The sequence below is a fragment of the Anabrus simplex genome, chromosome 4 (assembly GCF_040414725.1).
Source record: "Anabrus simplex isolate iqAnaSimp1 chromosome 4, ASM4041472v1, whole genome shotgun sequence".
In the NCBI taxonomy this organism is placed as follows: domain Eukaryota; kingdom Metazoa; phylum Arthropoda; class Insecta; order Orthoptera; family Tettigoniidae; genus Anabrus; species Anabrus simplex.
In genome coordinates, this window is record NC_090268.1 from 60,298,998 (window position 1) to 60,320,856 (window position 21,859).

Consider the following 21,859-nt stretch of genomic DNA (forward strand, 5'->3'; position numbering starts at 1 on the left):
ATAATCTCAAAATTCAACCCTGAAAAGAGCCGTTTCTTAAGAAGGGCTTCTTCCTCTTCACTTTTATTAAATTCTACGTTCATTTTATTCCAAATTAGCAGTGAAGAGGGGGTTCCTCCTCTGGCTTGGAGGAGATTTCACGACTTATCGGGTACTCCTAGGAAACAGATTAGTAAAAGGGCATAGTGTTTGCCCTGGGACTCTCCACTATTTGTACCCCCGCTCTGAAAAAAGACGAAGAGTGTTCATGGATCACGGCTGTCTGCGGCTTGGTCATTTCAGCTCTGGAACTTTGGACTCTTAGATCGGCAGCGTAGTACAGCCAATATAAATGGTCCGTTATTGGACATTATAAACTTTCCAGCTAACTCATTCCTGGTTGCCAGCGTTTCGCCCCCGTGTGCTAGGTTGGGTTCATCAGTTGGTACCTAGCACACCTACCAAGACGCATGGCTAGTGCATACTGTGGAGGCCACTGCGTAGGCTACTTGAAGCCAGCGGCAGTGCCAATGCACTATGAGAGACTTTGTCTCACTACCAAAAATTGATGCCTGCTTGGCCATCAGATGATATAGATGTTGATTCTCTATGGGAATCAACATCCATATCAGCGTAGTACTGTTCGTTAAAAGTGAGAAAATGTGTGGTTTTTCGTTTGATCGAGTATTTCATATGAAAGCATTGCTTTTAACTGCGCCATTCCTATTGACGTCATTGTAATGATCTATGTTCATTTCAGTTGGGAAAACCACTAAGACCGTCTTTCTGAAAGGCTAGGAAAACAAGAGATAGGAAATCTGCCACCTGGGCGACTGCCCTAAATGCAGATCAGTAGTGATTGATTGAAGGATGTCGGAGGCAGGTGGACCACGAGTGTCTGCCATTATAATAAAAACTCCCGAACCTGATTGTGACTGATGGTAGGCAAGTGGGCCTACCATTACAATGAAAATTCCCTAACCCAATCTCCATATGGGAAAAGACGTTTGGTGACTTCGACGTCGCGTTTCTAGGATAACATTAAGAGCTATGCTATTTAATACAATCTTGCTCACAACGTGTAGATTACCTAACCTAGAATTCTGTATGCAATATAGAATTCCGTAGCAAAGCACGGGTACATCAGCTAGTCTATATATAAAATAAGAGTTTTGTCTGTACATTGCTCAGAATTTGAAAAGAATGGTATTTCTGTGTTGGTTGTGTCCATAGTAGCAACGAAATGCACTTTTTAATTTTCGATAATTTCTGTATGTATGTATGTATGTACGTACATGCATCACGAGAAAACGGCTGAAGAGAATTTAATGAAAATCAGTATGTAGTGTCCAGGAATAAGTCGCTACAATTTAGGCTATAAGTAATCGTATTAACGCTGAGAGAAATTGTAGATTAGGGGAAGGCCTAAAATTTAATTCTCAGATATTTGTTAGTGGTCCTATATTAATGAAAATCGGTATGCAAAGTCGGGAAATAAGTCGCTACAATCTAGGTCATAAATAATATTATTCACGTTGAAAAACTGGTAGTTTAGGGGAAGGCCTAAACTTAAATTCTCAAATTTTGATGTTATTAGAGGCCCTATCTTAATGAAAATCGGTATGCAAAGTCGGGGAATAAGTCCCTACAATCTAGGCCATAAATAATTTTATTGCCGGGCTGAGTGGCTCAGATGGTTGAGGCGCTGGCCTTCTGACCCCAACATGGCAGGTTCGATCCTGGCTCAGTCCAGTGGTATTTGAAGGTGCTCAAATACGTCAGCCTCATGTCGGTAGATTTACTGGCACATAAAAGAACTCCTGTGGGACTAAATTCCGGCACCTCGGCGTCTCCGAAAGCCGTAAAAGAGTAGTTAGTGGGACGTAAAACAAATAACATTATTTTAATAATTTTGTTCACGCTGAGTAGAATGGTAGTTTAGGGGAAGGCCTAAAATTTAGTTCTCAAATATTTGTGTTAAGAGTGGTCCTATCAACAAATACTAAATTAATAAAGTTATATCGTATTAAATTTTTGATTATATATGTCTTATACATTTTTTTTTTTTTTTTGCTAGTTGCTTTACGTCGCACCGACACAGATAGGTCTTATGACGACAATGGGACAGGAAAGGGCTAGGAGTGGGAAGGAAGCAGCTGTGGCCTTAATTAAGGTCCAGCCCCAGCATTTGCCTGGTGTGAAAATGGGAAACCACGGAAAACCATTTTCAGGGCTGCCGACAGTGGGGTTCGAACCTACTATCTCCCGAATACTGGATACTGGCCGCATTTAAGCGACTGCAGCTGTCGAGCTCAGTATATACTTTTTTACCGTACCGGCTATGATAACAGAGATATCATAAATTTGGATTTTTGTTGCTAAGTCCATATCAGCGCCAAGTCACGAAAAAATGGGTAAACAGAATTTAGTGAAAATCGTTATGTAAAGTCGGGGAATAAGGAACTACAGTCTGCACTATAAATAATTTTGTAAGACACCCTAATTATCACAGAGTCGAAAGAAAACTAAATGTGAAGGCCTACAATACAGAAAGCTTATAACATTGAACAACAATAACATTACATTGACATTGTTTGTTGTGATGTGCTTTGTGTCTTCTGTTGCCAGTCATGTCTGATAGATGGGATTACTGCTGTGTACTGAGTATTTTGTTTTATATTTGCTTTACGTCGCACCGACACAGATAGGTATTATGGTGACGATGGGATAGGAAAGGGCTAGGAGAGGAAAGGAAGCAGCCCTGGCGTTAATTATGGTACAGCCCCAGCATTTTCCTGGTGTGAAAATTGGAGACCATGGAAAACCATCTTCAGGGCTGTCAACAGTGGTTTTCGAACCCACTACCTCCCGAATGCAAACTCATAGCTACGCGCCTCTAACCGCACGGCCAACTCACCCGGTCGTACCGAGTATGACAGCCTGCCTGAATAATGGCGGGAAGTTGCTGGAGAGTTAGATAACTTTCTTCTTAAGCATGCCATTCCTCTGGTTCATAAATTTTCTTTTAATACTGGTACTTAACAAACTGGTTCATCATAGCACATGAGCTATTCAATCCCAACCCTGAGGCACTGATTGGAATGAGCAGTGTGTATATTTAACGAAACAATGACAGAGGAGTGTTCATGGCTGTCTGGGGCCTGGTCATTCCAGCACTGTAATTTTGGACTGTTAGATCGGCATCGTAGTACTCTTCCTTAAAAGTGAGAAAATGTGCAGTTTTTCATTTGAGCGAGTATTATATATGATAACATTGCTTTTAATCCCTACATTACTACTGACGATTTTGTAATGGCCTAAGTTAACTGTAGTTAGGAAAACCACAAAGACGGTCTCTCTGAGAATCCCATTTCAAAGTATGGGAACATAACTAGTTTCTAATATTTTAAAAAACACAACATCAAAATAGTGTTTAGAACCTCCCACACCAACTCCAAACTCATTTTCAATCCACACACTGTCAACAATAACAATAATAACATTAATAATAGGTATTTGAACTCCGGAGTTTACAAATTAGAATGCCAATCCTGTAATTCCAGCTATGTACGTCCGACAGGCCGCATTTTTGTCATAAGATACACCGAACATCGCAACGCTCTCAAATATAATCGTTTTTCAGCTATGAGTGAACATCATAAAGCATCCAGCCACAAATACACATCACCGAGCTCGATAGCTGCAGTCGCTTAAGTGCGGCCAGTATCCAGTATTCGGGAGATAGTAGGTTCGAATCCCACTGTCAGCAGCCCTGAAAATGGTTTTCCGTGGTTTCCCATTTTCACACCAGGCAAATGCTGGGACTGTACCTTAATTAAGGCCACGGCCTCTCCAACTCTCTACCACTCCCCCTTCCCCCTCCGCTCCTCCCATCCTTGCAAACACAGCTGAGCCAACGATAGACTGGATCGTACGAACAGGACCATTAACTTTCAGAAGACCAGGCTGGTTCGAGAGGGCAACCACCTTTTAAGTACCGTAAGTTTAATGTTTTCTTCACACCCATTTTACATTTTTTACTTATTCGCCCAAGTTTCTCACACAACCTCGTTTTTCCCATTACAGGTTGGAACTTCATTGACGGTTTCCACTATGGTCACGTACAGTTTACCATGCACCTGTTACTTCTCTAACACAGCTTCTCAATTTTGTAGCTACCCTCCCAACAATTTAAATAAGGCAAACATACCTAGCCAAGTTTGGAAATAATCTTCGAGAACAGGACCGCTCAATTGAGAAGAAATTGAGAATGCTGCTATTCTAAAATTTTAAATTAATTGGCGTTTTTCCATCACTTATCACGTACATTTCACCTGGCACGTTGTCTCCTCTCAGACTAGGTTTCTCAAGCTTTTTCTCTCCCGTCTTAGCCATTTGTGGGATAGTGTTTCTACAAAGAATTTTCAACACAGTGATTTTGTCCTGTTTTTGAATTGTTATTTTTTTTTTTTAATTTAGTCTAAGGGGCAAGTTTTAGCACTTATTATTTCATTTCTGTCTGTTATTTTTTCTTTTCTTAGGTTTAGCACATTTTTTGGATTCAATTATGTTTTATATTAACCCTTTTTTCACTGAATTTATCTCAGCAAGTTATTTATTGCTATATATAGTGATGTAAATATTGTATATTGTTATTGTTTTTATTTCCGTCTGTCTCTTTTGTTTTTCATTTGTTCCTTCATTATGTTTTTAGCACCTTTTTAACTTGTACTACGTAGATTACTTTAACCCCTCCCCATTTCACTGAAGATGGCTCAAACGAATCGAAACATGTTTGAATTTTATTGCTCCATCTAATGATGGAATTACGTTTTGTATTGAATTAGGATACATTTAATTTTTTCCTTTGTAAAGGGAAATTACTAGATGACGTGCAGGGATAAAGTTTTTACTTATGACCATAACTTTGGTTTTCTTTATATTATGTCAAGACCGTATTCATGACTAGTGAATGCTACTCTTTCAATGAGATATTATAAACTTTCTGTAGAGATCTATACAAACTAACAATTATCAAATTCTGATCAACAAGCTTCACGCAACTAAATTCTCCCTCTAATTCCACACAATATTAACTTAAATTGATCTTCACAAATTTAAAACACTCTCTAACTAAAATCCCAGCTCCCCCGCTTTTCTTATTACTCCTACAAAATATATCTGCAACAGTATATCCATGGGACAAAAAATATTCTATTTCATTTTCTGAAAGCCAATGCTCCAATACACAAATCACATAAACTTTCTCAGTTTGGCAAAAGTGTTCTAATTCTAACAACTTATTTCTAATGCAGTGGATATTCACTTGCAATAAATTGAAAGATTTACTCTTCCTGTCCTTCTTTTAGATGCCATATACCTCTCGGCAGCTACTTTTTGTATCACTCACTACTGGTGCAGATTTCTGACCTGATGTTTCATGTACTGGTATTTTATGAATAGGAGAATACCATACCTCAGTTTTGCTGCTTACTAAAATATTTTTGATAATGGATTGATTTAGTGACCGATCTGATTCAATCACAGATATTAGATTTTGGTTTATGTGGCCTATTAAAATTCACATTATTTTCTACTTGAAGTACAGCTGGCTCTTTCTACTAATTTTCCTGCTCGGTATTATAACCCAAGGGAGTTGCATTTTTCACAGTACTTATATTATGATTAATAAAATCAAGAATAATATTTGCAATCTTTTGTTTAAATGAATTGTTTAGATGAAGGCCATATTTTGTATAACAGTGTCTCTCGAAACTGCTGCATTCTATTACATGAGAATTACAAAAATATTTACAAATTTTACCAATATCTGTATTAACTTTGTCCACTTCAGTGTTCACACACGAGTCTCTACTCAAATCTTGCCCGTGGAACACGTTCACTACAAAGATGTTAGTGTGACTCAGCTTCCCTAGTGTATATTTAAGTTGAGAACTTACATTCTTGGCGTCGTCGTGAGCTGCATTGTTCGTACCACCGATGATAAGCACTGCTTAGCCACTCCTGAAGTTCCCAGTTGCTTCTTCTACGTTTTCCAGGACATAGCTGATAGAAGCTCCTAGGTATACTTCTCCAGTTGCTGCTATGTTCTTGTCGTTAATCACTCCCGCTCTTCCCCTTCTTTGGCTATCACCCTACACAACTACTTAATCAGATCTGATGTGAGAGATTGCAATTACCTACTTGAAAAGATGATGTTGCATAAAATCTCAATGCCATCAGCAATTTTAATAATGATGGAATTGATAAACCTCTCTCGTTTATTACCTCTTTGTCTACTAAAGGTACCAAAATATCCACAACTTTGACCTTTGCAAAACAATATATTTTCTTAAAAGTTGTTCTTCAGAATACATTTCCAGAGGATTCTCCTTATCTCTGATATACCTTTTAAACACACGGAAGTCTTCCTCACTGTGAAACTACACAAATTCTGCAATATCATTGTTATTAGCAATCTTGAAAATGATTGCCACTTACGGGTGTAGATGTATTTGGTTACACAGGTGAGAGAATACTTATTTGATCACCCATTTGTGAATGAAGATAGGACTGTGTATCAAAAAATGAGGATAAGTAACTGCTTAAGGGTTTGCTTATGATTAATGACAACAATGAGTTCAGCCCTACATACCTCATATGGAGAGTATTTATTAAGTACTAGCTAATGTACCTATGCTTTGCTATGGATTTTTTTTTTTTTTACATCACACCAACACAGATATGTCTTATGGTGACAATGGGATGGGAAAGGCCTAGGAGTGAGAAGGAAGCAGCTATGGCCTTAATTTAAGGTACAACTCCAGCATTTGCCTAGTGTGAAAATGGGAAACCACAGAAAACCATTTTCAGGGCTGCCGACAGTGGGGTTCGAACCCACTATTAGTAATGGGCAATGCTCTTGCTTGAGACTCTCAAGACTGATGTCACAGATCTCGAGAGTCTCACAAGAATCTCGAGACCAATTCTCCTGTGCCACGATCTGTGTGACGTCACAGTAACTACAAGTGTAAGCTTGATAGTATATCATCAGCAGTTTTCACGTGAAATATGTTCTCATGTGGAAACATGTGTGCCGATAAATTTTTTGTCAAAAGCCTGGAAAAGTACTGTATGTTCAACTATGAACTCCTTAAAATCATTAACAAAAGTGAAAACAGAATGTCAATATCTTAAACTACTCACAACTCATTTGGGCTGTTCATCTCAGCTGAATAACCCTGCATAATTTATGGATAACTGTACAGTGAATAGGATGTACTAGAGGCGTGCATTATTCGAACTTTCGATGGCGCAAGACGTGTCTTGCTGTTTATGCAACCACCATTACACACGGGTGGAACGTGTAATGTAAAATGCCTGAGTTTGCTCCAATTCTTTCAATAGGTAGTGATGGGCAATGCTCTCCAGACTGATTCTCCTGTGCTGCGATCTGTGCGACGTCTCAGTAAGTACGAGCGTAAGCTTGACAGTTTATCATAAGCAGTTATTGCGTGAAGTCATGTTTTCATGTGGAAACGTGTGAGGTGATAAATTTTGTCAAAGGCCTGGAAAAGTCCTGGGTGTTCAACTATGAACCCTTTAATACCATTATTGAAAGTTAAAACAATGTGAATATCTTAAATGGGTCACGGGTTATTTGAGGTGGACTTCTTAGCTGAATAGCTGTATTATAACTATAGATAGGGTGTGTAAATACCGGGATACTTTGCAGTTGTTGACAGGATAGCTTCTTGTGATGCAGGCTGGGCCGTAGGTGTTCTCTGCGACGATTCCCCTGCTGAGATGTTATGTGTTTTTAAGTGTCAGATCACACCAGAAGTATTTCTGCTAATGTATTTCAGTTCTTTGGGACAAACAACACAGCGGACTATGCTATGTGGCGTCTCTTCAAAATAATCCAGAGTCCACGACTTACATTACATTTTGGACATCGTCTGAAAGGTATCGCGTACAATTAGAGGAATTAAACATTGTACAGTTGTATGCTGAAGTACCTGATTATGACGTGAATACTCTATAAAATTGTAAGGAATTCTTTGCTTCGTTACCGTTATGTCGGTAAATACAAGCAGTGGTCATATGATAGTGAATGTGGGGTCTGATAAATTTAGTGATAACGATATAGGATGTACAGTAGTCCCCAGTTTCTGTCATTCATGTACTTACCGTTGCATACAATGCCAGTACGTATGTCCTTTATAATAGACCTCGGTAGAAATGAACGGCCTAGTCGCTTGCTGAAATGCATTTACGGAATGGAGAAGACTCATGGTTGGCGACTCACATACTCCACACAAACAACATTCAGCTCCACCTACCTTTGAGCCTACCAGTAGCGGTGATGTGGGGGGGGGCAGTCGCCCCCCGCCCCACTTTGTGGAGAAAAATTTTAATTCCATTTTAGCCACCTGATTTTTTTTTAAAGCTTCAACAGACTGAAGAACCTAAGAGTTATTTAAGAAATCACCTGAAACTAGGATTTAAAAAAAAAAGCAATTTGTACAATCCCTATTGTTTTTTCAGCTAAGTCCTTCCTTTAATTTCTTTAACTATCAATACTTAGCAGAAATACTCACAAAATATTGTTCGTTGCGGGTAACTGATTCAGACAGCACAGCAGCGTGTAACGTGCTGCGACGAAGGATAGCAGGGGTATATATTTTGCCAAGGTCATGGACACAGGTATGATTCACCCTCTTGCCACTCGCATTCGTCATTCTGGCAGTCTCGCTCAGTAAATGTGTCTGTGTAGTTCTATCTAGTGTCGGTAACTTTGTTACTGTAGTGTGTAGTGAAATACTAAGTGACATTTTAATTGTATAATCACGCCAAATTTCTATTTAATTGTAATACATGTGTAATTATTGTCCCTTTGGTGAACATTTTATTGTATAGTACTATTATTACCATACTGAAGTTGGTGGACTCAACCTTCACATCTCTATAATGTATAACGGGTGATTGTTTAGTCTGCCCTGTCAATACATTATCAGTATTTGATATTTTACAATCTTTTACACGTACATGTTTCGGGAGCCTTAACTCCCTTCATCAGTGCTTTCTAAATCAGTAACCCCCTGTGGGTGGGAGGCGCAGACGAAGAATACACCCACGGTATCCCCTGCCTGTCGTAAAAGGTGACTAAAAGGGGCGACCAAGGGATGATCAAATTTGAACCATGAAACTACTTGTGATTAATACCACCACGCGGGGAACACCATGGGTCGCTTTTACTTGCGCGTAGTACCACTATGTTAGGTACCACATAGGTTTGTGATTAGTAGCAAACAAGAGCGCGACGGCTTTTACAGTAGCCTACCTGTGATTAGTAGCACTATATGAGCAACACCATGGGATGACGGAACCCATGGTTCTGGCTTGCCTATGATTAGTACCCACTATATGAGCAACACCACGGAATAGTATGAGTCCCTGTGGTTAGTACACTTAGGTGATGAACACCATAGGTTTGTGTTGCCTGTCAATGGTGCCGCAATGTGCAAAACACAGTAAGTCTGTAATACATGTGCAAATTTCACTACCTGTGAGTAGTACCATATTGTGTGGAATACCGCAAGTCTACTCTACTCTTGATTAGTACCGCAACATGACAAATACCGTGCTTCTACTTTTCTAGCGATAAGTACCGTTATGAGGGGCCAATGACTTGGATTTTGGACTCCTTTCGACTACAACCATCATCGATTCAGTATTGTGCTCACTGTGGGTCGGTTCCACTGATCGTTTTAACTTCATATCCATCCATTCATTCTTCATCCTCACGTTTTGAATTGTGGTCAGTGGAGGATTTTGGGTTTTTAATTTGTCATTTCATTTTATCTCATTTCGTAGGAGCTGATGATCTAGATGTTAGGCCCTTTTAAACAATAAGCATCAATCAATTAATCATCTACATCAATATCAATCTTCCTAAATCCCAAGATCTAACATCCCTCTGTTTTACATTAAACATTGCCATCTATGATATTAACTCTAATCCATATACAGTCGACTCTCGATAATTTGACACTCGTTAATTTGAATCTCTCAATAATTTGAAGTTTTCTCCTTGTCCCTTGAAAAATACTCGATAAATTGAAAAAATCAATATTATTTGGTCCCCTCGGTAATTTGAAGCTGTAGGAATGGCATCTTGCTCGCCGACATTCTATATTTTGAAGTCGGGCTTCCCTACTCTCCATAATTTGAAGTCGCTGAGTTCAGTATGTATTGTTATCGTGCACAGACCTGTCGTTTGTTTACATCAGTAATGAGATGTATGAGTGAGTTTGCAGTCGTGAGTCTTCTTTCAAATGTTAAAGTGTGGTACAGTACATTCAAAAGTGAAAAAAAGCGTGTGATTCAAGCTGTGGAGGATGGACAATTAAAAACATATGTCGCCAAACAGTTCGGTATTTTACCATCAACATTGTCGATGCGAGTAGAAAAAGGTCAAGTCAGGGTGAATTTCCCCGTCTTGAAGAGTGCTTGCTTAAGTGGATTCGTCAGTGTAGAGGACAAAACACTCCCCTGGGTGGTTTCATGTTGAAGGAAAAAGCCAAGTCTTTTGCGCAGTCTCTCGGGATTAAAGGATTTGCAGCAAGTGGGGGGTGGCTTTCAAATTTCAAAAACCGACACGCCATCACATTTAAAAAGATCTGCGGAGAGAGCGCCAGCGTGGATAGTTCCATTGGTTCCGAATGGATTGACGAACTAAATGAACTTTTGAATGGCTATGACCCAAGGAACATATTCAACACAGACGAAACCGGGCTTTTTTATAAATGTCTTCCTGATCGCACCCTGACGTTCAAAGATGAGAAGTGTCATTTAGGGAAACTGAGCAAGGAAAGAATAACTGAAGACATGCCCGGAAAAACGGGTTAACCCACACTTATTTAAAACTGAGAAAATTTGAGGTTTGTGAATGAGACTGAAAAAAATATAAGACATTATCTTCATTCATTTTTGTAAACATAAGGTTCAAGCAGACAGTACAATTTTTTATATTTTATCACCCAAAACGAGACATTATCAATAGACAAAGAGAAAGTTTACATTAAACTTCTTCAAACCAGCAAACTTCTGTGCACCCAGACATACATAAGAAAGCAGCTTACAATAGCATGGTACTCAGGCATTAACTGTTCCTTTAACTCGCAAGAATTACAAAAAAGAAATTAATACTATTTGCAATATTGCAGAACACAATGATTCATCAGCAGCAAACTTCTGTGCACCCAGACATACATAAGAAAGCAGCTTACAATAGCATGGTACTCAGGCATTAACTGTTCCTTTAACTCGCAAGAATTACAAAAAAGAAATTAATACTATTTGCAATATTGCAGAACACAATGATTCATCAGCAGAATTATCAATAGATACAAGAGCAGACCCAAGACTACCCTAGAAAAAGATTCCACTTCTAAAGAAAAGTTTTCTACATTCACTTTCAACAATAGCAGCATTTACCAAATCTCTATATATCTATATATATATATATATAAAATAAGAGTGTTGTCTGTACATTGCTCAGAATTTGAAAAGAATGGTATTTCCGTATCAGTTATGTCCACACTAACAAGGAAATGCACTTTTTACTTTTCCATAATTTCTGTCTGTCTGTATGTATGTATGTATATACACGCATCACGAGAAAACGGCTGAAGATAATTTAATGAAAATCGGTATGAAAAGTTGGGGGATGAGCCACTACAATCTAGGCTATAAATCATTTTACTCACACTGAGTGAAATGGTAGTTTAGGGAAAGGCCTAAAATTTAATTCTCAAATATTTCTATTATTAGTGGTCCTATCGATAAATACTACATAACTGAAGTTATATAGAATTAAATTTCTGATCATTTATGTCTTATACATTTTTACCATACCGGCTATGAGCGCAGATATTCATGAATTTGTATTGTTGTTGCTAAGTCCAATTCAACGCCAAGCCAGGAGAAAATAGGCTAACAGAATTTAATGAAAATTGGTTTATAGAGTCTAGGAATAAGAAACTACAGTCTAAGCTGTAAACAATTTTATTCGCCCTGGATAAAATTGTAGTTTAGGGAAGGAGCCTAAAGTTTAATTTTTAAATACCTATGTTATTGATCCTATCGAAAAGTACTACATAACAAAAGTTATGGAGAATACAATTTCTGATCATTTACGATTTATTCAGTTTTACAGTACCGACTATGATAAGAGTGGTATTTCAGAGTCGGAAGAAAACTAAATGTGAAGGCCTACAATACAGAAAACGCATAAGATTTATAAACAGTAACATTACATTGACCATTGTTTGTTGTGATGTTGTTTGTCTCTTATGCTGCCACTCAACTATGATAGATGGAATTACTGCTACGTACCGAGTATAACAGCCTGACTGAATGTTGGCGGGAAATAGCTGGGGAGTGAGAAAACTTTCTTCTTTAGCATGCCATTCCTCTGGTTCGTACATTTTCTGATACTGCTGGTACATAACACTCTGGTTCATCATAGTATTCCAGCTATTCGATCCCTACTCTGACACGCTTTTTTGAATGAGCAGTGTGTTCACTTAAGGCGGTGCCTCACTTAGCGGTGGTAGTATGACCTGGTCTAGAAATACAATTTAGGCCTATTCCAAATTATAGTACCACAATTAACTAATAATCTCAAAATTCAACCCTGAAAAGAGCCGTTTCTTAAGAAGGGCTTCTTCCTCTTCACTTTTATTAAATTCTACATTCATTTTATTCCAAATTAGCAGTGAAGAGGGGTTCCTCCTCTGGCTTGGAGGAGATTTCATGACTTATCGGGTACTCCTAGGAAACAGATTAGTAAAAGGGCATAGTGTTTGCCCTGGGACTCTCCACTATTTGTACCCCTGCTCCGAAAAAAGACGAAGACTGTTCATGGATCACGGCTGTCTGTGGCTTGGTCATTTCAGCTCTGGAACTTTGGACTCTTAGATCGGCAGCGTAGTACAGCCAATATAAATGGTCCGTTATTGGACATTATAAACTTTCCAGCTAACTCATTCCTGGTTGCCAGCGTTTCGCCCCCGTGTGCTAGGTTGGGTTCATCAGTTGGTACCTAGCACACCTACCAAGACGCATGGCTAGTGCATACTGTGGAGGCCACTGCGTAGGCTACTTGAAGCCAGCGGCAGTGCCAATGCACTATGAGAGGCTTTGTCTCACTACCAAAAATTGATGCCTGCTTGGCCACCGAGCTCGATAGCTGCAGTCGCTTAAGTGCGGCCAGTATCCAGTATTCGGGAGATAGTAGGTTCGAACCCCACTGTCGGCAGCCCTGAAGATGGTTTTCCGTGGTTTCCCATTTTCACACCAGGCAAATGCTGGGGTTGTACCTTAATTAAGGCCACGGCCGCTTCCTTTCCAGTCCTAGCTCTTTCCTGTCCCATCGTCGCCATAAGACATATCTGTGTCAGTGCGACGTAAAGCCAATAGCAATAGCCTGCTTGGCCATCATATGATATAGATGTTGATTCTCTATGGGAATCAACATCCATATCAGCGTAGTACTGTTCGTTAAAAGTGAGAAAATGTGTGGTTTTTCGTTTGATCGAGCATTTCATATGAAAGCATTGCTTTTAACTGCGCCATTCCTATTGATGTCATTGTAATGATTTATGTTCATTTCAGTTGGGAAAACCACTAAGACCGTCTTTCTGAAAGGCTAGGAAAACAAGAGATAGGAAATCTGCCACCTGGGCGACTGCCCTAAATGCAGATCAGTAGTGATTGATTGAAGGATGTCGGAGGCAGGTGGACCACGAGTGTCTGCCATTATAATAATAATATAATAATAATAATAAACCTTTTACACACCTATCACAGATGGTAATGAAAATTTTTGTTATTACTGTATCTCGAAAGAAATCATTACATCTCTCATTTACCCTCCTTTTAACATTTTATAATTTGCCTATTGCATTTCTCACATAGTATAACAGTATCTTTTCATGGAAATTTATGGTTAAAGGTGTTATTTAACAGTAATCAGTGCTTTGATCAAAAAATGGTTCATCAGGAATAGTCTCAGATTCTGGAAAAGATTTAATGTTTTGGTAGTATTCATGATAAACTGGTGGAATATACATCAGTTCCTGTAAATCTTTCAATTTTGCAGGATTTATAGCTCTTGGACCATGATATTTGAGGGGAAATGTCCCACAACTAAGTGAATGTGTACAAGGTATTTTTTTCTAATATCCACAGAATCATAACTCTCAATTTCACCATAGCTATACTTGAAATAGAGCTTAAAAGGTTGGTTTTTAGTTACTTTCAAACAAGTAATCTTGCTCGGCAGTACCTTTTGACCAGATTCGCTCACCACTTTTGTCTGGACTTTATCGAGAAGAGATATTGCTGTGATAAACATACCAGTTGTCATTCTGACAACACTGAAAGGATTTTTAGCTAGTTTTCTTAACTAGCTCCATCAATTGATCAGGAACATAAATATAAGACACTTGCCTTTTTTTCTCAATGAGACTAAAGTCCCGGTCACATGGTAAAACCGGGCAAGTTGGCTGTGTGGTTAGGGGCCCGCAGCTGTGAGTTTGCATCCGGGAGATGGTGGGTTCAAACCCCATTGTCGGCAGCTCTGAAGATGGTTTTCTGTGGTTTCCCATTTTCACACCAGGCAAATGCTGGGGCTGTACCTTAATTAAGGCCACGGCCGCTTCCTTCCCACTCCTAGCCATTTCCTATCCCATCGTCATCAGACCTATCTGTGTCGGTGTGATGTAAAACAAATTCTAAAAAAATCACATGGTAAAAATTTATGTCCAGGTACCAAATAATGACTCGATTGAGCAGGAAAACTGTTGGTGTGAGCTCGAGCAAATGCCAGGTTTTCATCGCTGCACTTACTTGGGCGATTGCTGCGATATCCTCTTTCGTCCACTTTCAATAAGTAAATAATGAATGTAGTATTTAATAAAAAACTTGGGTTGTATTGTAAAACATGGCAAAATTTCCAGTAATGGGAATTTACTTCTTTACCTAGTGGTACATAATAAAAGTAAAACATGCAAGCTTACATGAGGAGAACCATATGTTTTTTCTGTTGAATTACTCAAGACATTCGCCCACTGCTTATACCGAATATATCAGTTGCAGCAGTGGGTTAGCCCGTTTTTGACATTACACATAGATCAAGTCCAGAAACGCAAGAACATTCACCTTTTGTATTTAAGCTAATATGATCCCTGGAGGATAGCCGAATATCACAAAAGATAGCTCTCAAATCTGACAACAGATAGCAGCGCATAACTCGAATATTTTGATTTTGAGGGTTAGCCCGTTTTTCCGGGCATGTCTTCAACTGTCCTTCTAGCATGTAACATGGACGGATCTCAAAAGTTGAAACCACTCATTATAGGGAAATCTGCCAAACCACGCTGCTTCAAAGGAATAAAATAGTTGCCGACAGCTTATCGGTCAAACAAAACAGCATGGATGACGACAGAGTTGTTTAATGAATGGCTGACCTCAGTTAATGAGTGACATGAAAAAGGAAAAACGCAAAATCTTGCTGTTTTTGGACCACTGCACCGTGCATAATAACCCACCACCATTGGACCACGTAAAATTGATTTTTTTCCCACCCAACACGACATCAAGATTGCAACCATTAGACCAAGGCATTATTCAAAATTTAAAAACTCTCTACCACAGAGAAATTGTTTCTCTTGTGCTGGATAGCATCAAAAAAGGTAAGAAGGCGAACATAACAGTTTTGACCGCTATAATCATGATTGGTAAGGTCTGGAAAAATGTCAACCCTATCACCATTTATAACTGCTTCAAAAAGTGCAGGTTTAAGCAAACCGAAAATGTGGAACAGTCATCAGAGCCGCCAAAATTTATGAATTTTGACTCAGGATGGGGACTTCTACCTAACTGTGGAGAGTTAACGTTTGGGGATTACGTTCAAGTTGACGATGACATCGGTGTCCACGGTGCCCTAACTGATGCTGAAGTGTTGGATTTAGCCTCTCTGGATGAGGACGAGGAAGAAAACGAAGAAGAACAACCGCCAATTCCAGTCATATTGAGCAAGACAAGGACAGCTCTTACTACCCTATGCTCCTACACCCTCAGAACGGACACAAGTGACGATTTCTTCTCAGCTCTCACTACTATCGAAAATTCATTGGACCATGATAGATGGAAGTCGCTCACTCAAAAGAAAATTATGGACTTTTTTTCAAAATGAACATTTCTGTATGAACATTCAAATGAACATTTCATAATTGTACAAATGTTGTGAAAGAAATGAGTAAGTATAAGTGAAACTCTTGTTTATTTGAATTTTTCCCTCCCTCCCTCTTGGTTACTTGAACTATTATTTTGAACTCTCAGTAAATTGAACTTTTTCTCTGGTCCCTTGAGTTTCAAATTATCGAGATTCGACTGTATATGCATTGTTCATTTCTTGTTAATTTCTGTTGTAATGTATAACGTTGTAAAATATAAAATATTGATAATATATTGACAGGGCGAACTAAACAATCACCTGTTGTACATTATTGTTACGAGTCAATACAGACCAATTAAGTTACCGATGATGGTCAAATTTGTGATACAAATTTGTTTCACAAATATATCTTCAATACGGACAAAAAATGAAATTTATAACCTGCAATGGTCAAATTTGTCGATTTTTCTTTATGTCTGTATTAAAATTCGCTCAGAGAGCATTATAAAGGCTTTTTTTTTTTTTTTTTCCAAATTGTATGCCCTACACTCCCCACATTCTCTACTCTAGCGCTTAAACCTGGGGACTTTTTGCTGTCTATACATTTTTGTGCCCCCTCCCCCCACTTCTAACTCCCAATCACCGCTACTGAAGCCTACAACACGCTGCACGCTGTACAATGCTGAGACAACAGTTTTGAGATCTCTTGATATTTCTCACGAGAAATATTGCCTACACTAGTCTCGAGAAATCACGAGACACCGTCTCAGTCTGTCCATCACTACCGTCAGCGATATTGTGTGTTTTTAGGTGCAGGATCATCCCAGAAGTATTTCTGCTAACATATTTTACTTCTTTTGAATAAACAACACAGCGGGCTGTGCTATGTGGCATCTCTTCAAAATAATCTACATTCACAACTTACGTTGTGTTTTGAACATTGTCTTAAAGTTGTCATGTACAATTTGACACAGTTACACAATGCACCGTCATATACCAAAGTACCTATTTATACACGAATACTCTATAATATTGTGAGAAATTATTTCCTTCGTTCCCAAAATATCGGTAAACGCAAGCAATGGTCATATGATATTGAATGTAGGGTCTGATAACAATGTACACCTATCTGCTGAAAGAATTGGAGTAAATTCAGCCATTTAAGATTACACGCTCTGCTCATGCATAATGGTGGTTACGTATGCAGCAAAGTGCTTCTTGTCCCATCTCGAGTTCGAACAATGCACACCTCTAGTATCTAGGTAGACGTTCTTACAGTAGCCGTCAGTTTCTGTACTTAGCCTATTCATTGGTGTACTTATCACTGAATACAATGCCAGAATGCATATCCTTTATAATTATGTTGTACTGCGTCAAAATAGACCTTGGTAGAAATGAAAGAAATGAATGCCGTAGTTGCTTGTAGACACAAATTTACAAAATGGGGAGGGCCTGTGGTTGGCTATTTGCATACTCAGTACAAACAACATTCAGTTCCATCTACCTGTAGGCCTACAACACGTTGCTTGCCACACAAATCGGGGACAGTGCTCTCAAGATCTCTCGAAATTTCTGGTGAGAAACAGTGCCTGCACTAGTCTTGAGAAATCTTGAGACCCCGTCTCAGACTGCCCATTACTGCCCACTACCTCCCAGATGCAAGCTCACAGCTGCATGCCCCTAACCACATGGCCAACTCGCCTGGTACGGAATTCTAGGTTAAGTAGTGTACATGTTATGAGTAAGATTGTATTAAATTGCACAGCTCTTAACGTTACCCCAGAAGAGCAACAGGGAAGTTACCATACGTCTTTTCTCATGTGAAGACTGGGTTAGGGAATTTTCATTGTATTGGCAGGCTCTCTTGCCTACCATCAGTCACAATCAAGTTGGGGAGTTTTCATTATTATGGCAGATACTCACTTTCCATCTGCCTTTTTATATCCTCAGAAATACTGTCTTTGTGGTTTTCCCAACTGAAATCAACGTAGGTCATTAGAGTGATGTCTATAGGAATGTTGCAAATGCTATTATATGATATACTCGATCAAATGAAAAACCGCACATTTTCTACTTTTAACGAACAGTACTACGCTGCCGATCTAACAGTCCAGAGTTCCAGAGCTGGAATGACCAGGCCACAGACAATTGTGAACACTCCTCTGCCATTATTCCATTTAGTGTGCACACTGCTCATCCCAATCAGCGTCTCACAGTACGGATTGAATAGCTGGAATACTATGATGAACTATTGTGTTATGTACCAGTAGTATCATAAAATGTATGCACCAGAGGAATGGCATGCTAAAGAAGAAAATTATCTAACTCCTCAGCTACTCTCTGCCGATGTTTAGGCAGGCTGTTATACTCTGTACACAGCAGTAATCCCATGTATTGGAGATGAGTGGCAGCAGAAGAGACAAAGCACATCACAACAAACTGTGGTCAATGTAATGTTATTGTTGTCCAGTTTTATGAGCCTTCGATATTGTAGGCCTTCACATTTAGTTTTCTTCTAACTCTGTGCTATTAGGGCATCTGATGTAAAGGTAGTCCTCCTTTCTTTCATGTCTCACTCTTGTCTTATTCTTCAAGTGATCATTCCTTTATGATTTTCCTTGTTGATGTGAACTGATGACCATGCATTTTTACACCTTAAGACAATCATGACAAAAACCATCACCAGTTAACACAATTGAATGATATTTCCATGTCAGCAATGTTCGGCATTGATATGGATTAAGCTACAAAAGTCTAAATTTATCTAAATTAATGTATTCATTTGTTATAGTCTCCTTCCTGTGGGTGGGGACGGTAGAGTAACACCCATAATGTCCCCTGCCTGTCATAAAGGTGATTAAAAAGGGCCCCAGGGTCTCTGAACTTGGGAGCGTGGGTTGATGACCACAGGCCCCTTAGCTGGCTCCTGGCATTGCTTCCACTTACTTGTGCCAGGCTCCTCACTTTTACCTATCCTGTCCAACCTCCCTTGGTCAACTCTTGTTCTTTTCTGACCCCAATAGTATTTGCCATGGAGGCCTAGGGAGTCTCATTTTCGTGCCTTTCATGGCCTTTGTCTTTCTTAGGCCGATACCTTCATTTTTCTAAGTGTCGGACCCCTTCTATTTGTTTCCTCTGATTAGTGTTTTAGTTGTACTTCCTTTTAAAATAATAATCACCACCACCACTCTTATCATAGTATGTATTGTAAAACCAAACACTACATAAATGATCGGAAATTGTATTCTCTATAAGTTTTGTGTAGAACTTTTCGATAGGACCAATAATATGGGTATTTAAAAATGAAATTTTAGGCTCCTTTCCTTAAACTATCATTTTGTCCAGGGCGAATAAAATTATTTATAGCCTAGACTATAGTCCTTATCCCCCAACTGTACATACCGGTACCGATTTCATTCAATTCCATTAACCCTTTTTCTCGTGACTCAGCGTTGATATGGACTTAGCAACAAAAATTTGAATTCATGGATATATCTCTTATTATAACCGGTATGGTAAAAATGTATAAGACATAAATGATCAGAAATTTAATTCTATATAACTTCAGTTATGTAGTATTTATTAATAGGACCACTGATAACATAATATTTGAGAATGAATTTTAGGCCTTCCCTTAAACTACCATTTCACTCGGCGTGATTAAAATTATTTATAGTCTAGATTGTAGTGGCTCATTCCCTGACTTAACATACTGATTTTCATTCAATTCTCTGTAGCCATTTTCTCGTGACGCACATACATACATACATACATACATACATACATACATACATACATACATACATACAGACAGAGATGACGGAAATTTAAAAAATGCATTTTCTTGTTACTGTGTACCTGACCGATACAGAAATACCATTCTTTTTAAATTCTGAGCAATGTACAGACAAAACTGTTATTTTATATACCAGGGTACATAGATATATCTAGAGTCATGATATACCTCTCCGGGTCATTTAGAGCAACTTCAATGCTCATCATTAAAGAGGCAACAACTATAAGACATTGTGCAACCATTTGTTTTCTTCACAGTGCTGTTAGTGCTTGACTGGAGTGGCATCTGTGATCTCCAGCCCAAACATGAATCCTTCTATGTGAGAATGTTTAGAATATGTTTGGATAGACTATACAACATGCAAGACCTACACACAATATCACGGCATATGAGAACGAGCCAATGCCACTGTGTGCGCAATGTGGTGTTGCCTAACTAGAAAGGTAGACTTGTACAGCCATGAGCCCAACACATAAGAATGCTGTTAAAATCATGCAGATAATGATCTTACCTTGTTGGTGTTAATTCTTGAAATGTTTACACTGCCTCCATATGTCATAAATGCTTGCACCTGATTTAGAGTGGGATAAATCAGTCTAACAATGGCTTAATGAGTTGGTGAATTATTTATCAAGAAGAGTACAAGCAAGAGGGCAGTTACTGTGTGTCGATTTGTAAGATGGTGTGCATAATGCAGACAGAGAAACCAATGCTCTTAATCATTTGTATGATGGTAAGCAATAATAATGTAGATATATTATATTTAGATGTGTCACATCTATGTTTGTGTAAAGTATTATAAAGGGTTCACACCAAAGGGATGCAGTTTTTTTTTAAATGTTTGTGCTGCTGAATATTTTCAATCATTATTGTTCTGTTCTCTCTGATTAATACTTTTATGATTCTGAAAATAATTAGGTTGTTGGAAGGAAATTAAGGGTTGTGATGTCTTGAAAATATTTTGCTATTTATTAAGATAATAATAAGCTTCGGACATAATATTAAAATGTTTCTTTCTCTAAATCACCTTACTGAATTCATATTATCCCTTAAGATATCATCAGGAATTAGTATAAGAAGCCATTACAGCCTCCCATCTTTTGCAGACCTCTTCATCTGAGGTGTGCCATAGATTTTGCAGTAAGCTCCAACCATTCGCTGCAGTGCTCAGGATATATTGATTTCCAGGATCTTGTAGGTAGGAGTATGCTCCCAACACCAGACTCTGGCAAAGTCTTGCACATACACACAGCTGAAATATCAAAATTACATAGGGTACCATATTATTTTATGAACATTTTTTGTGACATCATTTTTTGAAGATTGTAAGAAATTCACATCTTATTCAGTGTCTGAGGGAAATCTTGGAAATAAGTTGTGTGAATGCTACAATTTTTGCAATTGGCTTTACATCGACCGACACAGATAGATCGTACGGTGACGATGGGATAGGAAAAGCCTAGGAGTGGGAAGGAAAGGGCCGTGGCCTTAATTAAGGTACAGCCCCAGAATTTACCTGGTGTGAAAATGGGAAACCACAGGAAACACTCTTCAGCGCTGCCAACAGTGGGGCTCGAATCCACTATCTCTCCTGGTATTGGTTTGGGTCCTAAAATGTTCTGAAATACATATCACACCTTCCCTTTCAGCATTATGTAACAATATGACAAGTTTGTGTTCATAGCCCCCACCTCCCTTGCTCTCCTTTTGTTTATTAGCTGCGACAAGAGTTTATACAAGTATCAATGTTTTGTCATATGTACGCCTTCCTACAAATAACCTAACTCTTATAAAACCTTCAGTTATTATGTTTAATATCTTTTATTAAATGCTAAATG

The 21,859-nt window shown here is 38.7% G+C and overlaps 1 protein-coding gene across 1 annotated transcript in view; it reads right to left on the reverse strand.

The window, feature by feature from the left end:
* Window positions 1-20,971: 20,971 nt before the first annotated feature.
* The window catches only part of LOC136871615 (hydroxylysine kinase), a 109,581-nt gene continuing 108,693 nt past the window's right edge, over window positions 20,972-21,859 (reverse strand). The window contains exon 8 of the mRNA XM_067145078.2: window positions 20,972-21,273. Within this exon, the coding sequence (XP_067001179.1) occupies window positions 21,082-21,273 (192 nt within the window). The 3' untranslated portion in view covers window positions 20,972-21,081. The remainder of the gene's footprint in view (window positions 21,274-21,859) is intronic.